The following is a 26,974-nucleotide window of genomic DNA, read 5'->3' as shown; positions in this document are numbered from 1 at the left end:
AGGAATTAGGAAGCCTTAGGGCTATTGAATACAAGCCTGTCTCTCTTCCCAAGTGCCACCAGGGTGTAAGTAGGGCCACTTAGCACTGAATCTTACACTTTTGCAAACCAAGGTCAGGTGAGCGTGGGCAAAAAGATCAAACCAGTAGTGGACTGTGTCTATTCTCTCATTGGTCCTAACATGATCCAACATGCCCAAGACCTGGGCAAGAGGGGCCTCTGTCCTGAGCTATGCATTTTGTTTCACTCCAGCTTCATCACTCCCTGTGGCATCAAGGGTTATGCCAGCCTGGAGCCTACATCTCCCTTCCCTTCTTGCTCTAGATGCACAGCACTCTGGAATCCCTGCCTGCATGCTCCAAGCCTTGTGGCACAACCTGCACAGGTTGGAAGTTTGGACAGGGAATTCAGCATAGACAGGAAAGCTGGGTTGTCCACAGAGCTGTCAGAAGAGAAGGGTAGCCTTCTGGGGTAGGTTCAGGTTTGCCCCATGTCCCCACAATCAGTACAGAACACTGAAGAGTCTGAAAATTTCAAATTGAAGCCTGACCTTCCAAGTCCTTATAAAGGATATTTGTCTTGACAGGAGGATAGAATGCATTTTATTTAACAGTTTGTAGTCTTGATTTATAATTTTTAAAGATTCAGACATATAGTATGTGAGCCTGCGAGCCTATGACCCTCCATTTGTCTTCTTAACCCAGGCAGGCCCCACAATATTCATGCCCACCTAGCATCCCATTAGGAGGAATTAGAGCCCAGACACAATCAATAGCTCAGTGCCTCCACTATCCACTCTAGAATCCTGATCTGTGCAAAAAATGAAAAAGTTGAGAAACATGATTGGATAGCAAATTGCAGAGAACAAAGTGGGTCTGTGTGTGATAGAAAGGAAAGGCCTCCATATCATAGACTCTGGTGGAAAAATCCAACAACAGAGAGAACATATGGGTGGCCTAAACCAACATCCTTGTGTTCCAAAGTAGCATGAAGAAGGATTTATTTCAGTGTGTTACGTGGGTTGACAGCACATAACAGGTGTTTGAGCTTATCTTGTCATTCTTGGCGTTACAGTTCATCTTATCATTTATGCTCTTGATGAAGCCATTTCTTATAAACCCTTCTTTTCAGCGTTGATGGCTTCTCTGTAAAATCTCATGCACTTACTTGTCCAAAAAACTGAGCATATACATGCCAGTCACTGTGTCATGTATTAGAGATACTATACTGAATAAAGCAGTTGGGATCCCCAATGTCTGGTTGGCTGAGGGAAGATCTTTTCTTCTCCTCTTCTCCAACGTGTAAAGAAACAGAGCCTGTTAAGTCTAAAATAACAGCCTAAACATACAGCTTCCGTCAGGTTTTCCTGATGGGATCACTCACCTTGGTTGAGATGAAAGCCAGACATGTCTCATGTCTTACTAGGAATGAGTATTGTAGTTTCATTTCAGTCTAGAGATCTAGTTTCTTACTTTGCTCTCTTTTATTACCTCAGTGTATGAAGAATCAAATGAAAGCAACCTCTTCAGAGACCACGGGGTTTAGAATGGGCCAAGGAGTCACGTCTCCCTGCTCAGTAGAGCTGATTGTCTGATTTTCATGAACTTTGCAAGTTTGTTGATGTTCGGTGGTGACTTGAGATTGGCCGTGATGAGAGTATTTACCCCACAAAATAGGCTAATGCTAAAGCTGGGGGCTTTTAATCCCCCCAAAAATCAATTGTTAAGCATTTTCCAGCACATCCCCTGATTAAAGGGGCAGGTAGGTGTCCTCACAGTGAAATGGAAAGTTTGGAAAGACATCAATATGTACAGGATCCAAATGAAGGAAAGAGAAGCAACTCAGGACAGGAAATTCTAGGCATTATGTGCCCCGGGGGCTAGTTTAATCTATAGGGATGATGTCCTTCTTTTTGTCCTTCAGTGGTGGTTGTCGTGACATTTTAATCTAGGACTATTTTATTTTATTGTGGCAAGAATACTTAACATGAGCCTTGCTTTCTTAAAGACATTTTTATGTAACCATTGAGATTGTGTGTATGTTCTTTAGTAAACAAAACAAAATAGAAGAATAAAGAACATTGAGATTGGAATTACAGTAGTCTATTGCTGAGCAACAGAGTATTCCACAAGTTCAAAGGAGAATTGCTTCCACTTTTCTCACTGATTATCTAAGAAATACAAAGTATCCAGTACTGTAACCAATTCATAATGAAGTAGGTGAAGCGGCACTGAACATCATTTGTTATAGATCCAAACCTGACTTATGAATTCATTTGTTTGGAATTTGGGGAAGTGAAATAAACCTTGGTCTGGGCAAAATTACACTGGTAGGAGAAAACCTTACAAGAGTTTAAACTATGCAAGTCATATTTGTTATTTTATAAAAATGTGCGGACTCATTGAATAATCTTGCAAAATGTGTATTCAAACTTTAACCCAGGGAAATTGGAACTTGATAAAAATTATGAAAATAATTACTGCCACCTTATGGGGCAGGAATGTTAAGCAGTAGAGTTTCATGAAGACAAAATTCTTTTTGCTCAATCACATCTTTAATGTAAAGTTTACAGGGATCCCTGGGTGGTACAGCGGTTTAGCGCCTGCCTTTGGCCCAGGGCGTGATCCTGGAGACCCGGGATCGAATCCCACGTCGGGCTCCCGGTGCATGGAGCCTGCTTCTCCCTCTGCCTATGTCTCTGCGTCTCTCTCTCTCTCTCTCACTCTGTGTGTGTGTGTGTGTGTGACTATCATAAATAAATAAAAATTAAAAAAAAATAAAGTTTACAAAGAGCAGAATTCATCCCTAAAAACCATTTTCCTTAAAATCAAAATTAAATGGATAACCATGTGGAAAAGTAAAGACTCCCAACCCCCTACCTCCCACCATACACAAAAATTAATTTGAGGTGGATCATAGATCAATGCATAAAATCTAAGACTATAAATCTTTGGAATGAAACAGAATATTTGTAGCTTTAAATTCTTAGATCAGAAAAGAAGAAAGGTACAAAATTAAAAAGAATTGAAGAAAGCGGGATCCCTGGGTGGCGCAGCGGTTTAGCGCCTGCCTTTGGCCCAGGGCGCGATCCTGGAGATCCGGGATCGAATCCCACGTCAGGCTCCTGGTGCATGGAGCCTGCTTCTCCCTCTGCCTGTGTCTCTGCCTCTCTCTCTCTCTCTCTCACTGTGTGCCTATCATAATTAATAATTAATTAATTAATTAAAAAAAAGAATTGAAGAAAGCTTTAAACATTTTAACTGTAAAATGTGTAGTTAAAATGTGTAAAAAACTGACCAAGGACTTAAGACGGCTTAATGGAGTGTGCTCCAGAAAATATTTTCTCCATGGAAATGGTCAATATTGGTCATTCCAATTCCGGTGGAAATATTTGTGCTTGTTAAGCATTGAGTTAAAATGTCCTTGAAGACACAAAGACCAGATTAAAATAACAGGGTAAAAACATCTTTACGACAATCCACAACTATTTCATGATTAGAGAAGCTGAATCAATTCCATTTCATTCAACTCAGGAACTTAAATTTTTGGAAAGAGAGAGGTAGGGGCCCCTGGGGTCTCAATCGGTTAAGCGTCCTCCGATTCTTGATTTGGCTTAGGTCATGATCTTGGGGTCATGAATTTGAGCCCCCACATCCAGCTCTGCCCTGGGCATGGAGCTTGCTTAAAATTCTCTCTTTCCCTCTGCCCCTCTTCCCTCTCTATAAATAGATAAATACATACATGCATAAATACATAAATAAATAAAATAAAAGAGAGAGGTAAACACATGACAAAGCCTCCATTCAGCCTTGGAGTGTTGATATAAAAAGTAGAAATGTGCCTTTTGTTTGTTTTCACCCCCAAATTGAAGCATCTTCCCTTTGAAGGTTCAAAGGCTTCCTTGTCCTGTGTTTACCTAAAATGTCCCCACCAGAGGTGACACCAGCAAGTTCTTCTCTGATTTGATAGGACTTTTTCTTCAGTGTGTGCCTTACTTTATTCCAAGATCTTTGGATGAAATATTTGATAATGGGATGCCTGGATGGCTCAGCAGTTAAGCGTCTGCCTTCCGGCTCAGGGTGTGATCCTGGAGTCCTGGGATCGAGTCCCATATCGGGCTCCCTGCATGGAGCCTGCTTCTCCCTCTGCCTGTCTCTGCCTCTCTCTCTCTCTCTCTCTCTCTCTCTCTCTCTCTCTCTCTGTGTGTGTGTGTGTGTCTCATAATAAACAAATAAAATCTTTTTAAATAAATAAATAAATAAATAAATAAATAAATAAATAAATAAAAATATTTGATAAGATGATGAAAACATTTCATCTGAAAACTCATGGTTATCTTTCTGAAGCTATTCTGGTCCAGTATATTTGATGAAAAGGAATATAAATCCACTCAAAGTACTCAAGAAAAGGGAGCATTTATTGTCAAGATTTAAGATGTGTTGAACCTCGGCACTGCCAGGCCTGGTGGGAATTATAAGGCCAATGGCCTTAGGTCAAGATTCTCAGTTGCACATGTGCATTCTCCCTTCCTGGCCCACTGTGAACCAGTAGCCCTGCGTATCTGCTCACTCAGGATATATGCTCTCCATAAATCAAGTAGGCATATGGATGCAAATCCAACTTTCAAGCATAAGCACCTGCCCTGTGACTCTCAGCTCAAAATCTTCAACAGAAGATTCTACTTCATCCGAGAACAGCCAATGAAATAGTAGCCGGGGACAGTTGTAACATTGCCAGTCCAATCATCTGAGGGGATGGGGTGAACAGAATCACTCACACTGCTTATCAGGTACAACATGGGCAATGCAGGTGCTCTACAAGGGGTGTGGCTGGGTGGGGCAGGGCATCTGAATGAGGGGAGTAGAGGCAGTGTGAACTAAAAGAGCTTCTGTCCCATCTAAAGAGAACACTCAGAGTCAGCCAGTTGTGGCCATGCTGAATGACAGCTCAGTGTGACCAGAGAAGCTACATATCTACATTTTATGCAAAATGTCCTGATTTTTTAAAAGTTGCCAGTTGTAGCAGCCACTGTCAAGCTCTTCCCATATCCCTTGGGTACTTACCATTTCCATGCATGCCGGCCTGATTTCCAACTGCCAACTTTGCCTAAGGGCTCTCTTTGGCCACTAGAGCCCATTTTATCCACACTAGAGGCATGGTGGAAATGCTGGTGAATTAAGACCTCCTAGGAGCAGCTTTCAACCAGTGACTGGGCACATTTGGTCATCTCCTCAGCTCCCTTGTCCCTCAGTTGAGACTACTCTGAGGCATGGTCTATACGGGTTTCCAGTGTTCCCCAGAAGAGTTGAAGTCCAGTTGCCCAGTGGCTACATGCTTGGTCATGCACTTTGTATTTGCTGCTCTTCTTCCCCCATGTCACTTCCCCTCCCCACCTAGTGTTTCTTGAAGACACTTCTAATAAATTATTGGACATGAGTTGTTGACTCAGGGTCTCTAGAGACAGCTAATTCAAACTTATTTTTTTAAGTGTATTACTCAGTCCATTAAATCTGCAGTGTAGACTCAATTCAATAGCTGAGCTATGCTCAAGAGAAGCAGCCACTCATTGGAGTAATAGGGATGTCTACAGGGATATGGAAGAGGGGGAGCCAGGAAGCTAATTCTTGAATGGTCCAGGGGGTCAAATGAGGGCCTTGGGTAGGAGGTGAGAGAGGCAGTTTCCCATCCAAGAAAGGCAGGAATTTCTTGGCAGTTCAGCTGCCCACCTATTGCCCAAGGTGGCATGCATTGCCATTGGTGCAAGTGTCCACACCTTGACCATGTGAGCACCAGCAAAACTAATGCAGTGTGGATATTGCGAGAGGCTCTGTGAGGCACCAGTTTTCCAAGGATGGAAGGGCTTGACCTTCAGTGAAATTAGTCTCATTGTCAGGCTGGTCTTACAAGTGACAGAAATGCACCTTGCTTTAAAAAAAAAAAAAGAAAGAAAGAAAGAAAGGAAAGAAGGAAGGAAGGAAGGAAGGAAGGAAGGAAGGAAGGAAGGAAGAAGGAAGGAACGAAGGAAGGAAGGAAGGAAGGAACGAAGGAAGGAAGGAAGGAAGGAAGGAAGGAAGAAAATTATTTTATGATGCTTGGCTACTTTTGGGAAAATTGAGGTATTGAACATTGCCCCCCATTTTATTTAAAAACACAGTTATTAGGGGTACCTGGGTGACTCAGTCAGTTAAGCATCCAACCCTTGATTTTGGCTCAGGTCATGATCTCAGGGTCCTGAGATTGAGCTCTGCATTGGGCTCCGTGCTGAGAGGGGAATCTGCTTTGAGATTTCTCTGTCCCCCTCTCCCTCTGCCCCCTTCCACCCCCCGTGCTTGTGTGCTCTCTCTCTCTCTCTCTCTCAAATAAATAAATAAATCTTTTTAAAAAATGAAAGAATAAAAATACAGTGATTAGTAAGAGGATGGGGAGTATAGTATTTTGCTTTTGATTTCTTCTCACAAACTAGTTTCCCTTTTCAATGAAAAAATATCATAATCTTAAAACTGTTTAATAAAAAAGTTTGACTGTCAACTGAGGGAAAATCAGTGCTGGACAGTGATACAAGGGAAAAAATGCTTAAAGGAAAAACATTTTTTAAAAATTCACATAGGTTGAAAAAAATTCACGTAATTTGATTGGTCAACCCAGAGCCTGGAATAGAGTTTTTCTGTCCAGCTTGTAAAATCCGTGGTAATACAAAGATAATTATGGAAATATTCAGAGACCTTCCCTGGATCCAGACACAGAGCCGCCCCACTGGCTTCTACCTCTTAGTAACGACGAAAAGCATTCACAAGGCAGACCTGCCGTCATCAGAGCCACTTAAAGGAACTGGGCAGAAAGGTGATGTGCACTTCTCAGGATTGGCCTTGACTTGACGGATCCCCAGGGGTGAGTCACTTTATCCTTCTTCAGTCAGTTTGGCTGTAAAATAATTATAATAACGAGATCTGTTTACCAAGAGCTGAAGTCCACTTTGCCTCGTCTCATGCAGCTGCTAGGAAGGAGAAGAAGAAAGGTAGTGGTTAGAAGGCTTTTGCGGCCACCTGTCAGAGTGGCTCGGCGCTGCAAACCCATGCCTTGAATAGGTGAAGCCTCTTCTAATTGTGAGTAGTGGATGCCAGTGCAAGTGTCCTTCTGCTTCTCCTGTGAGTCTGCACTTGTGACCTGAGGCCAATAAGGAGGAAGGGTGGTTTGACTAAATAAATGGAGGGGGGAGAGGAGAGCATGGGAGGAAGGTGGCTACACCACGGTCCCTCCTGTCTTGGCAAGATCTGGCCTGTGGCCCAGTAGCGCAAAAGCTGCAAGAGTGCCAGGGTCTCAGCCCAGCCCCGCTGATCAGTGACCTGGAAGCTAGCCACTAGGTGTCCGTCTGTCTCCCTGTGGCCAGCCTGCAGCCAGGGTCTGGGCGGCGGGGCCTCAGTGGCTGTCCTCGGAGGCTCTCGGTAGAATGGGCTCCACAGCCGGACCAGGCGTGGCCAGGTTGCTCAGTGAGTCCTTTATGCTGAAAATTCAGGACAGACCTTCACATCAGCAGTGGCTCCTGGGGCCACACGAAAAGCCACAGCTAGGTTTACTCCCAAGTGGTGGAGGCTGGTGTTTTCTGGGAGGGATATTCACTTCCTGCCTTTGTCCTTTAGCTTTCTGGAGCCACTCGCTTCGTTTACATTCCTTCGGTGGTGTTATTGAAAAGGCTTGGCAGCTCCCAAATGTTTACAGTGTCCCATTAGGGCTTCCCCCCCACACTTACTTTTTTGTTGTTTTTGGGAAGTTTTGTTTTGTTTTGTTTTGTTTTTTGCTAGCTAAAGCTAGCATCTGGAAAGATCCACTGGATGGACACAATGGGCTCATTTTTCAAGAATCCACTTTACCAGGAAAGGAGCAAGCTCCCAACATATAAATCTGGAGGAATTTTACAACCTCTTAAAACTACTGCCCTCCCCCCCGCCCCCCTTTGGTTTCTCTGTCTAGCCTGTTACTGGGATGGTTTTAGGACTAAATTGCTGGTGTAATACCTCGGGGCAGAAAGGGGTGTGGAACCATGAATAGAAAGAAGTTATCCCTTTAAGTTAGCTTCAATTTCTGTCCATTTTAAGTTAACACATTAGAGGTTATGGTTTAGGAAGGAAACTGTTGCTACAACAGGAAGGACCTTACACCAGAACTTCTTTGGGGTCCTTGAGAGGTTTTTTTATTTTTTTCAATGAGAACAATCAGGAAAGCACTGTCTGCTTAGATTTTATTTAACGGGAAGGACCCACTGTTGCGCTTGGCCACCTGCTCTTGTTGCCTGCTGTCACCTCCCTCCTAGAGCAGCCCTTTGAAGAAGGAGGGAGGCAGCCTGCATTTTCTTGAAGAAATGTGATGGGTCTATCTGCTTCGCATGCACAGAATCCAAACTGGATGTTCCACCGAGGACCATCGGAGGTTGAAGCGCAGGCACGCAATTTTCAGGCAAGCTAATTAAACTGGTAAACTTCTGGAATCCAAGCTGCTCCGTCTCTATAGGCAAAATTCCCTGCCTGTCATGGCTCATCAGAAGGGGTTTGTGGAAATCTTCGGAACAGAACAAAGAGACTTAGGCCTGGATGAGGAATGAAATCTTGGTTCTGGCCAGGCAGCTCCTCCCCTGCTGTATGATGTCAAATCCTTTGCCGAGAAAATGCCTGAAAGGAAAAGAATTACATATGAGGCTTGGTTTTGAGAGGCGTCCTTTGTTGATGTGTGTGCTTCCACATGGAAAGTTAATCATTTGCTCCCCAAGGTTACAGTGTGGCTCCTATTCCCCTCTTGGTTCTGAACACAGCACTATGTTTTCCTTCTGGAGTCGCTCCAATCTGTGGATTTTGCTAATATGCGATGAACTTCAAAGGCCTGGGAGCTGGGGCTGCTTTCAGCTGCTGAGTCCGAGAACCTAATGCTCTGAGGTCAGCAGAATTGCAAAGGAAAGCTCACCAGTCTTCTCAGGAGGCTTTAGAGTGTTGGCCTTCATCCCAGAGGGATAGCAAGTGGAGAGAAACACAGGGAAGGCACCTCCAAACCTTTAAAGTGACTGAACCTTCACTAATATAGGTGAAGGTTCAGGAAAGAGGGATGGGTGTGCACTGCATTATTATCTCCCTAGATGGGATTCCACAGATCAGTGGAGCCCGCGGTGGATGGGAACACAGAGGCCAATTTTAGGGCCAAAATGAGCCTCTTTCCAAAGAGCATTGCTCGCTAATGCACATGTAGTTCTCTGCTAAGTAATTACACTTTAACACTTGTTGACAAGTCCCTTGGAGCTGCTGGCTCCCTGTCTCCTAGCGCATAATGAGACAGCTTTAGCAAACTGGCAGCAGTGACCGTGGCTTTGGTGCCTCCCCACCCCCACCCCCGCAGTTGAACCCCTTTTAATATTCCTTGATGTGGTGTGACGTGTTTTCACTTTACTGTCCTTACACCGTGTTGGTCATAATCAGGACGAGCTTTATTGTGGGCATGTTGTGGTGAGCGGAAGAGATCGTGAGTGGGCAAACAGTTTTGTTCCTGGCCCAGTCTCCCTGGGTAAGGAAGGTTCAGGAATGCTACCTAGGTTCTCGATGCACACTGCCTGGGATGCGGCCAGCTGCCTGGGTGTGTATGTATTTTACTTAGACGTGGACACTGAAGGCTTTGTAGCCAAGAGGGAGGATTATTGGGGTTTGATGCTCAAGTGAGGGAAATTCCAAGCTGAAATGGCCACAGTTATGATTCAGAATCATATCATGCCTTTACATTTTTCTGTGCATTCCAAAGTGCCCTGCCCCCCACCTTGGGTTATCATGGAGCTGTTTCCGGGCTCTTCCTTACGCAGACTCATCTCTGTCAATGGGGACAACAGGATTTCATCCCCATCTCTGATTTCTAAGGAGAAAATAAAGGGATTTCTTCCCAGTGCCCTTGTGTTGACCTTGCCTGGGGGAGAGGGCTAGCAGAGCTGATGATGACCTCATCCCATTCCAGCAGGATTTCCTGGGACATGCAGGGCCTCATTCTTCTGCCTTCCCTCTGTGTTGAGCCACATTAAGTCCATAAGCTTCAGAGCAGATTACGGTGACATCTAATATCGGTCCCTTTAGGACTCGAGCGTGAGGTCAAGCAAACACACAAAGCAATCATTATACTTTCCGCAGTGCCAGAGACCTTGTGCGTCAGCTGAGGAGCGGGAGGTGGGGCAGCGAGGTGGGGCGCAGGCTAGGGACTGTGCTGTCTGGGGCAGGAAATCAGCCTGAAAGGGGATGGAAGGGCTTTGGTGGGAAATAAATGGCACTGTGTTGTTGACGGAAAAAGATCTTGGCAGGACCGTTGTTGTGAGTGTTCTGTGGCTTAGAAAGGAATTTCCTACAGGCTGGACTAACCATTAATAATGTCTCTACCTTCAGGAGTCTCTACCTTCAGGAGTCCCAGAGTGTCGCTGGGGGAGATGTCAGCTTGGACCATGGGCGCCCGCGGTCTGGACAAGCGTGGAAGTTTCTTTAAGGTAAAAGGAAGCCTTGATTGGGGGATTGCTAATGGGCAGACTCACTCACTTTGCAGGGCTGCATGGGGAGCTGTGGAGTGGAGGGAAGCCTGCTCTGAGCCAGCTCTGGGGGGGAGGGGCAGCGGTGGGAGCTTGCCTGAGCCCAGCTGCGAGCTGTTATGGGGTTTTATAGTTTACAGTAGGTTGGAGGTTTTGTGACTTAGTGCTTCCAAGATAGGCCCAGGACCCAAGAGCTGCGAGATGCCACCCTGTGTAAAACAATCAAGGCGATCTTTGTCAACTGCTCAGCTGTTCTTTTGCTGCTGGATGGTTTTATGATAGAAGCCGAATTTGCAGTCCAGTGAATTGGTGCTATAGGCAAGTGTGTTTTACACTCTGCTTGATTGTATGAGTCACTTAAGTCCTCATTACAAATTAACAACAGTAAAACAGATTCCTGGGTCTCACCCTAGACTGATTGAACGTTATTAGCTGGTGTATTTTATCAAATACCAAGGGGCCTCTTGTGATCAGGCAAGAGAGAACCAAAAGCAGCATGATTAAAACTGTACCACTTTCCAATTTGCATATTGATGTTAATGGGTTAAAAGCACCTTGCTAGCTTAGTGAGTGAGAGAAGATTCTCAGTGGGTGTTTGATGTACTCTGTGTGTATGTTGCAAATTAAGACTCCCTGGTCATTTCAAATTTGCACTTGGGCATTCATTTCCTCTTTATGGCTTTTACTTTGTATCCTTTCACCCTTAAAGTAATGCATACTCATTGTACAAAATTTGGTAAACACAGAATCATGTAAATGACTACAAAATGGAGGTAAAAGGTACATTTGACATCTGTCATAGGCAGGTGTTCAAACACCAGACCTTTTTCCTCAAAGGAGGAATGATATAGAAGCCTTTTAGTTAATGAGGAAAACTGACAATGTTTACTGATTATTCCATCCTGATGAGTTGTAAGTTTGTATTAACTTGCATTTATATGCTTCTCATTTGCAAAAGACTAAACCTGATTTATTGCATCAATTTTGGACTAAAAAAAAAACCCATCAGAAGAGCCTGTTGATATAGTAAAGCTAAATTCAATAAGCTGACTACAGTAATGACAGACATTACCACAATACAGTCCCACTGGGGTGCAAGTGGGAGCACAGGAGGCATCTTTATAGGGTGTATGGGTCTGGATGCTAACCCTTTGAGCTGCATTTTTGAAGAGAGAAATGATTAGATTTCAGCAGAGTATGTGACATCATGGTTCAGGATTGCTGGATGCAGCAAGAAACTGGTCTTGAATAGAGTCTTGGTGAGTTAACTATTGTTTGATAAGCAGGCTTTTCCCAGGTAAGCATAGTGTTTGCCAGGACAAATTGTTTTGTAGGAATTTCCTGCAGCAAACAGCAAAGTGATTTATTAGTTTAAAGCCTTAATATCCTGAGCAAGAATACCCTGGAAGAAATAGTTATGTTAACACAGATGGTCTCAATTCTTCATCCTCATAGTTATGTGATGTGGACTTATCAGTCTCCATTCTTGATCCATTTACTCAAGTGTGAATCAAACCTGTACATCATCCACCCATTTGAGCCAGACGAGAAGCTCTTCAGGTCCCCTGTAGACCAGCTATTAAAACCACCAGGCTCCTGATTCATCTCCAGTTCCTGAATCCCATATGTGGAGATACTTATTTCATCCTGGTAGAAGGGACAAGCCCATCCCTTAACCTAAAGCACTGTCTACATCAGCATAACTATTGGCTGTGTAACTACCACCCTTTGCTCAGGAAGTACGGTGGGCCTGAAATCTTACATAGCAGTTGGATTTTATAGTCAAAACCAAAGGAGAAAATTGAGTATGATCAAAATCGCCTTTGAAAATTCCTGAGAGAGGGTCCACATTGGACTCAATATTACCTGTTAAGTCCATGGTAGCCAGTGTGTCCTGCAGTTCTGGGGGAAACTTTAATTCTTTTTTTTCCCCGCATTGGACAGCAGGTAACAGTTAACTTATATTTCTGGGCTATGTCCTGTGAAAGAATCAATCAGGCAAGAGGTGAGAGGCCTGCCTGACTCCCTTGAGAACAAGTCCTGTTTCATCTTCCTTGAGTCAAATGCCCTTGAGGAAATGGCTGGCAACATGGCTTGTTCTACTGGATTTGGTGTTGTCTTTCTCCTTTTTTTTTTTTTTTTCCCCCAGTGCTTAAATTGTTTAGTTTGCTTAAGTTACATATTCCAAGTAAATGGTGTAGTTACTTTGTACTTCTTTTCTTTCTAGACGTTGTTATTCTTTACTATGGCTCTTCTATCATTAATGATAGAATACTATTATTATTAGTTATTATAATATTAAGTAAATAAATATTGTTAGTTATTATTGATGATTTCATAATTTAGGCATGTAGTTATCAGTAAGGATGAAGTCAGCTGCCCTTTGGACATTTAATGCTGACTCTTTGGAGGTTCATCTTAAAAATGCTAACATAGAGATCAGTTTGCTGGGATGGTTTGTTGCTCAACACCTTCTGGCACCCACTGGCTCTTCTTTCACTTTTCATGCTTCATTTCGATTCACATTTATCAAGCACCTGAGATCAGCCAGGCTCTGTACTAGTCACTAGGGAAATTTCAATCAGAAGTCATCCCTGACTCCATGGAGCTTTCAGTCTGGTAAATGAAAAATAAATGCCTTGATCAAATAATCACAATGCTAAACACATAATAATATCAAAAGAGACAGCAATGCTTCATGTGAGAAGCAAAAGAATATGTACCTCTGAGAATATTCCAGGTAAATCTTCCCTGAAGAAGTGTCCTTTGATTTGAGAGATGAAGTTGACTCCATATTATCTCAGAAGGTGAGGTAAGGCACCCTTGTGTCTTGCAACTTATCTGAGTCATTTCCGTGAGCCACGATAGACAGGAAACCACAAATCAAAGCTTGCCACCAGTGGTTAGCAACTCTGGTTTAAGAACACAAATTAGATAGGGGAAGATAATGATGAAAAAGAGGTCTGGTGGTTGTTTTCCAATTATCTGCACTTTACACAGAATTAAATGAGCCCTAATCAACAAGAAATGGATAATATGCATGTGAAATTCAGCTGTGACTCAAGAATGTAACCAAGTATGCTCACACTTCATGAAAGTGTCCTATCTGTTCATAGGACATCTCTAGTAAATGTGAAGATCAGCATGGCAATAGCATAAGAGAGTCATTCCAAAATTTAAGTCTACCCCACCTCCCCGTGGAGTCAACCTCAGCTTTCAAACCAAAGGCCATTTTCTCAGAAAAGATTTCTCTGGAACATCACATTGGGTTACATATTCCAGAGCCCCATTTGCTTCTCATATAAAGCATTATTTTCTCTTATGACTCATAACATGCTTAATATTATGATTATTTGGTTGGCTACCAAAGATTGAGCATTGTAGGGTGGTTGACAATGTCTGGTGGTTACGGTTCATGCGGAATCACACAGATGATGCTTGTAATCTATCTGCAGTACCACCAAACATATTTATTTGTTTGTTTCCAAACCATTCCATTCATCCACATTGACATTCGAGATCTTCCAGCTATGCTTCCCCCTTCTTCTGCCACCAGTCCTGCCCCTGTGGCATCTTGAGTCTGTTCCTGTGGTCCAAATCTGCCAATGCCCAGACTCCAGGCTTTGCCCATCCCTCCTCCTCCCCCTCTCTTTCCACCTCTCCCTGCTGGGCTCCCAACTACCCTTCCAGGCTGACATAAATGCACTTTATCCAAAGGAACTCACATGGTCTGAGTTGGCATCTACCCTTTTTTTTTTTTGTCTGAAGATAAAATTGTGGCAGGAGGCCTAGCTGTAGTACCAGGAAGTAAACTTCCATTCATAACTTGACTTCTGCCATGAGCAATTTGCTCTGTCCTTTTGACACTGTGTCCCTGACCCTGAGAGGGAGTCTCTACAGCAGAGGACAATTGCAGAAGAGGACCAGTGTGTATTGCCGTCGACAGTCCGATTTCTTCCAGGAATGCCTGGGTGAGCCTGCGCTGCACCACAAGTTGGTAGAGCTCTCTGTTTCTCAGTGATTGCTACGCAGCCTCCCTTTGCCTCTGGGACAGGGGAACAGTTTGTGTTAACTGATCAGGAAGAAAATGCATTTGACAACAGAGACCCTGCCGTCTTGTGCCTCCCAGGTGCTCATTCGTAGGGAGATGCCCTGAGCGTGGGCTCGCAAACCAACTGGAGGCTGCGTGGGCCCTGCTCAGCAACAGAGGCTAAGTTTGAGAGGTGTTCTTTTGGTCATTTGGAATAGTTTGGATAACAGGTGCATCATGTTCGTCTTTTCAGACAGTCCAGAGAAGCCATAGAAGAGAGAGAGCTCTCTGGCACCATAGAGAATAGAGTGTGACTAGCTCTGAAGAAATCTGATTGCTAAAACCTGACTCTACAAAACAGATAAAGCAGGGGTGACGATTACCTTGACTCCAACTCCCTAAGTATCCATCCCTCCTCAGCATTTGAAAAACTATTCTCTTTTCAAAAATTCCATCTGCAGGCAGATTTTTTTTTAAGATGTTATTTATTTATTCATCAGAGAGAGAGAGAGAGAGACACAGGCAGAGGGAGAAACAGGCTGCATGCTGGGAGCCCGACATGGGACTCGATCCCAGGTCTCCAGGATCACGCCCTGGGCTGAAGGCGCCGCTAAACCACCGAGCCACCAGGGCTGCCCTGCAGGCAGATTTTTAATCATCCAGAGCTGCCACAACCACAGAGCTTGGGTGTCCATGATTTCCAGCATTCAAGTTTCCAAACTATTCTTCATGTGGAGAGTCATTTCTTTGCATGCACAGCCCAAGACAGCAATTCACTGTTGGGTGGCAGCGGACAGAGAGAGCAAGGGCTTGAAAAATAATGGATGGAGCCAAAATCACAGTTTAGTCAGTAATTTCATTAAACATATCTTCCCGTGGATCTGTAAACGCTCACAAGCCACAGGCATGAGTGCCACGCCCTTGTCTCCTAGCCTGTGCGCTGAGCAGTGAATAGACATCACCTCACGTGCTAGGCGTCCAGGGAGGCACCATGCCACAGTCTGTAATCACGAAAGGACTAAGCACTGCAGAAAAAAACAAAACAGAGATTAGAGATTCGGTCGGAGTAGATGACGTATTGATAATTATTCATACTAATATTGCATAGCAGAGCTGACGTCAGTATTTGGTGTCTCTTTTATTTTCCTGGACACTTATACCTGGAGAGGCCTTAGAGCAGTGCTGTCCCATAGAAATACAAAGTCAGCCACGGGGGTCTTTCTAAGTGTTCTAGTAGCCACATTTAAAAAAAAAAAAGTGAAAATGATTTTAACACTCTATTTTATTTAACTTAGTACCTCTAAAATATTATCATGTAAATATGTAATCAATATAAAAGTATTAATCAGGTATTTTACAGTCTTTTTTTTTTTTTTTTTTTTTTTTGGTACCATGTCTTTGAAACACAGGATATATTTTACACTGAGCACCTCTCGATTCAGACTAGCCACATTTTGAGTGCTCAGTCACTAAGTGTGGCCGGTGAAGAATTACATGTTATCTGGTCTAAACTGCTTCCTATTACAGATGGGTAAACTGAGGCCCAGAGAGGTTGAACTGCAGCCGGTTAACCTATGGGAAGGAGGGAATTGGAGTTGTCCTCCATTTGTTGTGCTTTCCCTTGAAGCATCCCACCCTAGGTAGCGCGCCCCTCCCCCCCTCCTGGGAGATCCACTCTGATCCCTTCCTGCCTGTTCTAGTGAGATTTACCAGGAAATTCCTTCTGGAGAGGTCGTGGGGACAGTGACCCCTCTTTGGAAAAGCATTTGGCTTTTTTGGGATACTCCGTGCATCTCTCACCATCTGCTCCAGATCCCTCCAGGAAACAGATCAGTCCCTCGGGGCATGACTTTCTAGGAATGTCAAACTTACTGTATTGTGGACAGCAGTTCCCATTTGTGTTTTCAAAAAGCAATGGGTTTCGTGGTTTAATAGGGTAGTTTTTCTAGCACATTCTGGCCATTCATTTCTGATATTAAATATTGCCTTTGGGGCTGCAGTACTTTCTCACTTGCTTTAAGGAACTTTTTTTTTTTTTAATCCAGAATGAAATAAATTTCCCTGGTCCCCCTCAACCATATATTTCTCCAGGCTTACTTGTAACTCTGAGTTTCCGTTATTAGGGAGACGCCAAGGAGGGAGATGTAGATTTGAAGGACTATCACGTCATTGTATAATTTTCAGAAGGTTAAAACAAGACTCATATGTGGAATGATCATCTGTCAAAGCTTTATTCACCCCATGCATTAAAGCAAGAAAACACTATAAAGTGGGTCCAAAGAACACGTTGACAAGTGTTATATCTGTAGTTGACTTAAAAAGTCTTTCTGTAATAAATTTACTGGGTAAAATCAAAACTGGTTAAAGTCCCACAAGCAATAAAACTCTAACCATTTTTAATCTTTATTATTTAATTTTTATTATTATTTAATTTTAATCTTCTAATCTTTTTTTTTCCTGAACAGAAATCCCCAGGCTGACATGTAACCACCCAGTGCCCAATTCCTTCCTAATTAGCACATAGCAAAATCAACACAGATACACACCCCCAGATAATTAAATAACCTTTAGATGACTTTATTAAATAATACCCAAGCATAATGCTCAAAAACCAAAACAAAATTTCCACCTGGAAATTTTAAGACTTTCTAATAAAAAACTCTTGGGTGAAAGGGGAAATACAAAATGGATTTATAGAATTTCCAAAAAAAAAAAAAATCAGAACACTACCTGTCAGAATCAGTGGCATTCACTTAAAGCAGATAACAGAGGAAAATTCACAGCATTAAGCACTTTATCAAAAAAAAAGATATGCGTCACCCACCTTTTTGCCTTATTTTCAAGGGCTTTTTTAAAAGATTTTATTTATTTATTCACAAGAGACACAGACAATGGCAGACACGGGCAGTGGGAGAAGCAGGCTGCACGCAGGAAGCCTGATGTGGGACTCGATCCCGGGACCCCAGGATCACACCCTGAGCCGAAGGCAGATGCTCAACCACTGAGCCACCCAGGTGCCCCTATTTTCAAGTTTTAAATAGTGTTTCTTATTCTGCTGAAACAGCCTATTTCCTACCTTTCTACAACCTTCCTCTTCCCTTGTCCTCAGCTTTTTTCAACCAGGATTTGTACCTTGAAGAGTGAATTTCTTCAGTGAGGTTGTAGAACTATGGGAAAGCTTGTTCTGAGTTGATTGATTTAAATACTGTAGAAGAAAAATTTCCTGTTCACTGAAGAATTGTGTCTGTATTAATAGCACTGATTTCTGAGCTCTTTTTCATAATGTTAAAGCCTTAAGATGATGTTTTGGATACTGCTCTGACACCTAAAGTCACCTCCCAGAGGCTGACAAAATCCTTGCACGTGTGTCTGTCACCAAATTCACCAGACTAAGGTGAAATATATGGGGCCTAATTTCGCAGGATAATAGTCTTTCTAGCTTCTTTCCATGGTAAGCAGAAAATCACCTTCAGAACAGAATGTGAAAGCTGCATTATCTGTTGCTATGTAACTAATTGCCTCAAACCTCAGTGACTTAAAGCAACGAATATCTATATCTCACCATTTCTGCAGGTCAGGAATCTAAGTTTGTATAACTGAGTGCTTCCAGGGCTAGGTTGCTAGGAGATTGCAGTCAGGTTGTTGGACAGGCTGCATTCTCATCAGACTGTTTGAACAGTGGGCACCCTACTTCCAAGCCACCTGGCAGGTCTCCATCCCTCTCTGCAGGGCTGGCCTCAGGCTGAGGGTGCTGGCTTCCCCCAAGGCGAGTGATACAGGAGAAGACAAAAGAGATGATGGCTAGAGTCTATCACCTAATCTTGGGAGTGCTGCCCCATCACTTCTGCTGTGTTCTGCTCAATGGAAGCCTGTCGGGTAGTCCAGCCTTCACTCAAGGAGATGTCATCTGAAGGTGTAAATACCAGGATGCAGAGTTCTCCAGCTATTTTAGAGACAAAAATGTAGGAAAATAATTTAGTCAAAGTCAGAAACCTTCAGGGCCAGACAGAATGACAGGAGTGATGTGAAATGAGTGGGCCTACGTGGTGTTGGGCAGGTAGTTTTTTGGTGGGAAAACAACTGACTGGAGAACACCAGGCCCTGCCGGGAGGGGGACGCTGCTTATTCAGTTTCAACCAGATGCTGACCCACAAGAACGAGTGTAGGTCCTCTGATATTTTTCAAGAGAGGCCAGAAATCCAGATTTTAATATGAGAGAACCCCAAATTAAAAGGTACAGTGAGGGAATGCTTGGGTAGCTCAGTGGTTGATCATCTGCCTTTGGGTCAGGGCATGATACCATGGGGAGCCTGCTTCTCCCTCTGCTTGTGTCTCTGCCTCTCTCTTTTTTGTCTCTCATGAATAAGTAAAATCTTTTTTAAAAATAAATGCATAAAAAATAAAAAGTACAGTGAGGATGGAAGAAAATGCTTCTAAGCACAGACTTTGGCCTGAGGGCTGTCAGTTTGAACTCCTATTTAGTTAGCTGGGAGAAGGATCAGCCAGGTGGAAAGTTCAGTCTCCCAACACTGCTGACTCCCCAGGAGGCCCTGGGGCTGTGCAGGAGAGATGGATACCACAGCTGCTCTTTCTTTTGTGGGCCTCACATTCAACAGTGACAGACTCTATGAATTCTAGCTGAGCCCTGAGAGGCAGGACCAACCATGGATGGACTGAGGGATATTCAGGGAAAGGAGCGGCAAGTTTCTCCAGGCCTTAAGACAGGGTCTTGGGTCAGCCATGATTACCAAGGTATGTAAGGACCTTAAGTTGCAGAGACTCCTCCTGCTACTTTTAGGAGCAACTTCTCATGTGTAGCTGATGGAGTGCTGACAGTCCACTGTCCCAGATGTTAAAGGTATCAAGAGAGGAACTAACATGGGATACAGTCTTCTTTCTCCTTTATCTTATCTTCTAAAAAGGAGAATGGCTTGCCAAAAATACCCCTCCTTCCTTCCTGTAATTCCAACTGGAGACTCATGTTGAGTTAATAAGTAGCACTTAACTGGAAGAATGTCAGATGATTCACTAGTCATTCACATTAGTATAAACTAGGACTTTATGAACCACTAGCTGCAGTCAGCCTAGAGAAGAAATTTGAGTTCATGTGCACTGAGGAGAAGGGGGTTCGAATAAAGCAAATTGGGATTTCTGAGGCAAAGGATGGACCTTAGGGACCCCCTGTGGGTGGATGAGGCAGCATGGGCACCCATCACCCAGAGTGGAGAGGGAAGGGCGTCAGGAAGTAGTAGGTGGAGATACAAATAATCCTACCTTCTCGATAGTCTCCAAACACCATTGCCCTGAACCTGGGGACTGAGTGGTTCCACATGGGCCCTTTATTTAGAATATATCTTTTACTGTCAAAAGAAAATGCTCTGTTCACAAAACTCTGACACCATATGTATGGGCTTTTCCCACACCAGCCCATTCTCCAGTTCTCTATGGACACCAGCTGGGTATCCAAGTGTGACATTAACTACTCCGGGTAAGCACAGACCTCGCAGGTTGAGGGCTCAGGCCCACAAGACTGTCCCTACTTCAAACACCAATCAAAAGCAGTGGGCTCCAAAAAAAAAAAAAAAAAAAAGCAGTGGGCTCCCAGATTCTCCAAACTTCTGTCCAACTTGGCTACAAATCAGTGGTTCCCCCAACCCCTCTTCAGGTTGTTCTTTACTAGATGGGCTCACAGAACTCAGGGAAACACTTTATTTCCTGTTACCAATGTATTATAAAGGATACCGATGGACAACTAGTGATGAAGAGATACATGGGGCAAGATCTGGCAGGGTCCTGAGCGCAGAACCTTATGTCTGTGTGGAGTTTGGGATGCACCACTCTCAGCCTCACCAATCAGAAGCTCCCCAAACCCTTGCATTTAGAGTTTTTAATGGAGACTCATTACGTAGGCATGGTTAATTAAATCACTGGCCATTAGCAATTAGCTCAATCCCCAGCCCCACTTCTTTCCCCATTCCAATACTCTAATCACAGGGTTTGGTTCCCCTGGCTCATCCTGAAGCTACTCAGGGGCTTTGCAGTGAATAACAAGACACTCCTAACATTTCTATCACTTAGGAAATTCCAAGGGTTTAAGGGCTCTGGGTCAGGAGGCCCAAGGGGAATGATAACCATCACAGACAAAGACAAACCCTACAGGTGCAAATCTTTCCCCTTAAGGTGGCACTGCTAATGGGCACATAGGAGTTTTTGATGACAAATCCAGCAATCTGAAAGGCAAAGCTTAACCCCATTAGCAATGTCCTGGGAGATACAGATGCTGACATTATCTTTCAGGCCAGTGTCAGAGTAAAGGAAAGAAAGTGAAGAATGTTTAGTTAAAATATGAAGTCTTGATCTGATGTCTTGGGAGGAAGCAGTCTACCTCCATGGCAGCTGCCTCTCTTCCTTGTCAATTTGATTTGGAGGTTTGCATCATCTGCGCAGGGCCAGATGTCAGGTGGAGCCTTCTTTGAGATGTATATTCAAGGTGTAAGTTCCTGAAGTCTGGCTGCCATCTGAGTAGTGAGGAGGACCTGGTTTAATTCCTTCCAAGGAGATTCAAGGGCAGTCTCTATTTTTACTGATTCCAAATCAGAACAGTAGGAGTAAATTGGAAACATTAGTCTGGAGAGTTGTAACCAGATTTTCAAGGAAACTAAAAGAATTCAGGATCCAGTCCAAATTGTTTTCCTGGACTATTTTAAAAGTTTATCTTATTTACATCTATTCAGTTTACTTGTTCTTCACAATTATGTTTAGACTACCCACAAAAAGCTTTATAAAAGATTAGACAAAGTCTTTATTTCAAGTTATTTTTTGCTGACAACTCTTAAAAATAACATGAATTTATTTGATTAGGAAACCTAGGTAGGCTAAAAGCTGTATGTCTAATTTACTGAAAATTATCGTAGACCACATGAACTTGAAAAACATTAGTATTAGTTCCTATTATATTTCAGAGATTTAGAAATGCTTTATTTATAAGTGTTTCTTTTTAAGTCAAATAGAGCCATTTGCAAAGTAATTTTAATGCCATTCAGAGGTAGAAAATATCACATATGTACAATAGACACACACAAGCATATAGAGGCCTATGGCTATTGTTTTTAAATTGAAAAGGGTATGATCATAAAAACTCAGTAGCTTATTAAAAAAAAAAAAAAAAAAAACAGTTGGATCCAAACTGTTTTCTGGTCAGGGGAATAAGCTAAGTTTACCTGATCAGAAGGCTAACAATATTTGTGGAGAAAACAGGATTTTTCACTCATCTAAATTTTAAATGACCTTTCCCCCTTTTGTTTCACTTCCAATAAGAATTACTTCACTGAGGCTTATCTTTTAATGTTTTCATTTCAAAGTCAGGGAGCAAATGCAGGTTCCCCCAAGAAGGAGCTTGGTTTCCTGAGGCTAATAATTTACAAACCTTTTGAGATAGAGGGGAGGTTTTGGAATTGGTAAAAGGAACAGGTGAACTTTGAATGGCCTCCAAAGCTGCATTTCTAGTTTTGTAAAGATCAGAAAGAGGACAGTTGCTTTTGATTCCTCAGAGAACTGGGGTGTGGCTTGGATGTTAAGGACTGCCATACCCATCAATCCATGTTAGAACGTATTATTGTCCTGGCTTTGGTTTTAGTTTTCCTTTGGCTCTGAAGGGGAAAACCTAGCAGTTATCAGGAAAGCTCTGAGTCTCATTGAGTTTGGGAGGAGTTCTCCGAGGGCCCTCCTTCAAAGGTAGATATGGGAGTGATTATAACGTCATGGCCTTGGTGGACTTTTGTTTATGATTCGATAGAAGCAATTCAGACAGAGGATAACTAGGATGAGTATTCCAATAAAGGAGGATATTAGGTCAGCCTTTTGCATATAGTGTCAAGTACCTCTTGTGCCTTTTTAATTGATCAACTTTCAACGAAGCTACTTTGGAAATTTTGGAGCTCTAAGTGCACCTCTTAAGCGATCTTGTCTACCTGGAATGTTTCCCATTCTGGCCATCGTAATTCTAGGTTGTCACTCCCTTGAGGGCTGGCAGCAGTTTGGTAGGACCCTGGCCGCAAATGAGGCTTAATCCACATTTCTGTGCAGTCAACTGTAGCCTCAGATGCGGTGCGACTCCCATTTCTGTCCAGCCTTATTTGGGGGTTCCTAACCTGACGCCACCTAACCAGTTCTCCAGGACACAAAACAAGCTTAGGAAGATCGTGCCGTTTTTGTGGGTACCTATAGCTGTAGGGCTATAGCCCTTAGATATAAAATAAGCAGGTGTGCTGGACGGCGGCATACTTAGCTCTTCGGATCTTAAAGGATTTCACTTGACCATATGTGATTCGCCCAAGGCCTTCTCCCGGACCCAGTTCAGCTCAAATCGGATCCAGTCGGGCCCTGGACCATTCAGTTCAAGTCCAGCCGGGGACCGCCGCCCATTCTCAGGGTGCCGAGGGCTGGGGCTTCCGGTCGCAAGACCCGGGCGGGGCGACCGGAAGTGGGGGCGTGGCTCGGCGCAGCCAATCAGGTCGAAAGGCTCTCAGCAAGGGGCGGGACTTAACCGGCCTGGGAAGCCTGGAGACAGACCTCGGGCGGGCGGAGGCCGCGGGGCGACCACCTGTGTTGGTCACTGTCCCGGACGCCACAGGAGGTTCCCCCCCCCGGCTCCCATCGCTGCCAGCGAATCTGTGAAGCGACAGAAATTCAGCTGGGTAATCCAAAAGATCAAATTGGCTGTATTGAACGATTCATGAAACAGGTGGCCCCCCTCTGGCCCATCTAAAGGAGCCCCGTGGAGCTGCAGCCAAGGTTTTTCAAGGTAGAGGGTGCGAAGAAGAAGTTACTAGCAAAGAATCCGTTGCTTTAGGCAAGCTTGCCCCCAGCTTGCCCTCCTTAGGGGAACACAAGGGGTCTGTCGGTAAATTTCCCAGTACTGCCCGGAAAAACTTGCCTGTTGACTGGCTGAGGGATACGTCCCGCCAGGGGCTGGGGGTGGGGGCGAGGGGGCGAGGGGGCAGGTGAGGAATCAAGTCTCCATTATATGGGGCCCTTAACATAAGTGACTCCATTTAGGACCTGTCGTTTTCTTTTTTAATAACATACATATCAGGAAATAGTTGGTACTTGAAATATGGCCCCTGGCCGGGCAGCGCTGGCATGGCCCAGAGTTCGATAGAAGGCAGTCTGACTTCTGCAGCGTTCTCAAGGTGTGGTGCCGGCTTCCAGCATCAGCTGGGCCTGGAAACTGCTTCGAAATGCAGATTGTTGGATTCCACCCCAGACCTAGTGAATCAGACACTGGGGGTGGCGTCCAGCCGTCTGTGTTTTAACAAGCCCGCCAAGGGATTTGAGTTTGAGAGCTGCTATACTCTATATTTGAATGAGTAGACAGGACAGTACAAAAAGCATGGAAATGTCTGCATTCTAGAGCTGATTTCATGTTGCTGTCTGGAAAAAGGAGTGTATCACCTTCCCAGCTGGGCTGTGAGCATCCATCAATGCAGACATAGTGTTTTCATGATGACAGTCACACCCCCGTGGTAGGTGTTAGTGTCATTGCCACTGTCTGATACAGGTTCTGGCATTGGGCTTTTTTTGCCTGCTTCCCCACGACACCTCCACATATATTTGCTCCCTCTGAAGCAGCTGCACACAGACACACTAGTGAAGAAGACCCACAGAGGCAGGATGACACAGCCATGAAGAGCTCTGTAACAGACACAGTCGCCCCATCAGGCCCCCCCACACTGGCTGTGGCCATTTACCTGTAGGTTCTCAAACTTTCTCTGGGCTCAGATTCACAGATGTGGGCTCCTCCCTCCTCAGCGAAAGCCTGGGGAGAATGAACTCAAACTGTGTCGTTGGTATGCACTGCCATTTGCCAGAGGAAGAGAAGAACTAGCAGAAGCAACATGACTTTTACTAAAGGCCCAGGATTTCAGGGAAGTCAGCTGGTTTTGTTGTTGTTGTTGTTGTTATTTATTTATTCATGAGAGACACAGAGAGACTGGCAGAGAGAGAAGCAGGCTCCATGCAGGGAGCCCAATGCGGGACTTGATCCTGGGACCCCCGGATCACGCCCTGAGCCAAAGGCAGACGCTCAACCACTGAGCCACCCCAGGCGCCCCGGGAGCCGACTGTTTTGATGCCACTCCATGGGTGCAGCCCAGCCTTCCTCTTTATTCAATGACTTTTTAAACTTTATGTTTCTTTTCAGAGATGGCATTCCAGGCATTATTCTAGGCACTTTACACCCATTCACTTACTTAATCCTCTCGCTATCGTATGCCCATTCTACAGATGAGGAAACTGAGGCATGGACAGGTTATGATACCTGCCTAGGGTCACGCAGTTTGTGGATTCTGTAGTGGTTCCGTGGTGATGGCACTTCAACTGGGAAGGAATTTCAGAGATGGGACCTAGCACCCTTGGGGCTTTAAAGTGCTGACCCTGTGAAATGAGAAATGGGCCCCTCCCCCCTCCCCACTTTTCAGATCATGGTCCCTGTAGTGGATGCTTATTCGTTGAGATGTGAACCCGACTCTGCTTTCAATGCTGCGCACCCACAGCTGTCCCTTTCGGAGAGCCGCCTCTCAGAGTTTCCTGCCTTGTACAGTGAGCATCGTTCTTCTCAGAGACCACCCTGAATACATCCTTCACCTGAATTGGGTTTTGTAACTTGCTGCAGCCAGGGAGAAGACACCAGAAGAAGCATGGGGGTAGGAAGGGAAGTCTCAGTAAGAGGGACTTGGGAGGGGTTTGTTATAGGATTTGGGTTTGTGCTGGCTAATTCCAAGGAACGAAGGGTTGCAGAGGTGGAAAGAAAAATCCAGGATACTTAGCTGAATCTGAATTTCAGATTTAGCATATATAGAGGCAATGCATTTTATGCAATACTGGGAACATGCTTATACTAAAAAAAAAATGATCCATTGTTTATCTAAAATTGAAATTTGACTGGGTATTCTGTATTTTATCTGGCAACCCTGAATGAGGATTTGAGTGTTATCAGGAAGCTAGGACAATTTGGTTGATTGAGTAGCTTAATAATTTTTATCTAGAAGGCAGGAGGAATGAAGGAAGCCAGAGGTAGCTGCGGTGAAGCAGCCAGCACTCAGTGTCGGAAGAGGGGGCCATTTAGTCATTTTTGTGGTTTGGGCATCCTGTGTTCTGTCTTGTTTCAGACCTGGTGGCTAGTGGCCGTGTTACATCCATGTGTTGACATTCTGTGTGCATTATTAATGTTCACTTGGAAACAAGCCAGAGGCATTGCTTACTTTTGCATTCAACTTCCAGATTCTGTAGTTGTTTCAGAATGTCCCCAGATGCTAATGTCTCAAAGATGCAGCTCACTTGAGGTCTGCTCCAGGACAGCCAGTTCAGTTTAAGCCACTTGTTCTCTGAAAGTATTTTTTATTGTTACACCATGGGTGGAGGTGGGACTGGCTGGCTCCCTACAATGCACGGGCTGCCCCCAACAATAAAGAACTATCTGGCCCGAAATTTCCATCATGCTGAGGCCAAGAAATCCTGGTCTTCCATGTATATTAGGAAATAACTCATTTCTGAGGTCTCTCTGACTATCTCTGGGGTGTGCCTTCTGAAACTAAAGGAAACGAAAGCAAAAAAAGTGTGCATGTGTATTTAGCACCCACTATCCTGAATTGGCATCCTGTGGGACTAGCTTGGTGCCTGGCCTTTCTTTAATAGTAGGTGTTCAATAAATATGCTGAATGCATGAAAAATGTGTAATGTGTATATGTGTGTATTATATATGCATTATTCATTTATTCAGCACCCACAGTGACAGGGCTGGTCCTGGGTACTGAGTCTGCAGAGATGGGGGAAACATAACAGAGAAACCTGAGCTTGAAGGATGGGGAGGAGAGGCAGGGCTGCCTGTGCGGATGCTTGGGGAGGACTGGCATGCTGGCTGGACGAGGAGTTGGCAGTTAGTGCAGTTGGACACCATGAAGGGTTTTGAGGAAGGGCAGCCCTGATGGCTCAGCGGTTTAGCGCCGCCTTCAGCCCAGGGCCTGATCCTGGAGACCCGGGATTGAGTCCCATGTCAGGCTCCCTACATAGAGCCTGCTTCTCCCTCTGCCTGTGTCTCTGCCTCTCTATCTCTCTCTCTCTCTCTCTCTCTCTCTGTCTTTGTGTGTGTATGTCTCATGAATAAATGGGTGAAATCTTTAAAAAAAGAAAAAAAGAAAGCTCACTTGGGATTAGTGCTCTGTCTGTATTCCATTAACCAAGAAAACAGAAGTGCAGCCCAGATCTTGCCTGGGGTCCCTCAAAGGACCCCGAGCCACCTCCCACTCAGTCCACTTGCAGCTGGCTTGCTGGTGGTACCCTGCACCTTGTCCATGTACCCAGGAGTTCCCTTCCCTCCTCACTCTTTCAACACTCATCCCTGAGTCTCCT

At 44.3% G+C, this 26,974-nt stretch overlaps 1 protein-coding gene across 9 annotated transcripts in view; it reads left to right on the top strand.

The window, feature by feature from the left end:
- RIN2 (Ras and Rab interactor 2) overlaps positions 1–26,974 on the top strand; it is a 218,543-nt gene that overhangs the window by 101,253 nt on the left and 90,316 nt on the right. For 6 of the 9 annotated variants that reach the window (XM_072799857.1, XM_072799858.1, XM_072799860.1 and 3 more), the window contains one exon: positions 10,400–10,497. In XM_072799857.1, coding sequence (XP_072655958.1) covers positions 10,441–10,497 — 57 coding nt within the window. In that variant the 5' untranslated portion in view covers positions 10,400–10,440. Of the gene's footprint in view, positions 1–10,220; positions 10,328–10,399; positions 10,498–23,130; positions 23,370–26,974 lie in introns of those variants that run through there. The other 3 variants (XM_072799856.1, XM_072799862.1, XM_072799861.1) reach the window with 3 other exon arrangements.

This window comes from Canis lupus, chromosome 26 (assembly GCF_048164855.1).
Source record: "Canis lupus baileyi chromosome 26, mCanLup2.hap1, whole genome shotgun sequence".
NCBI lineage: Eukaryota > Metazoa > Chordata > Mammalia > Carnivora > Canidae > Canis > Canis lupus.
This window is presented reverse-complemented; position numbering and strand designations above follow the sequence as displayed.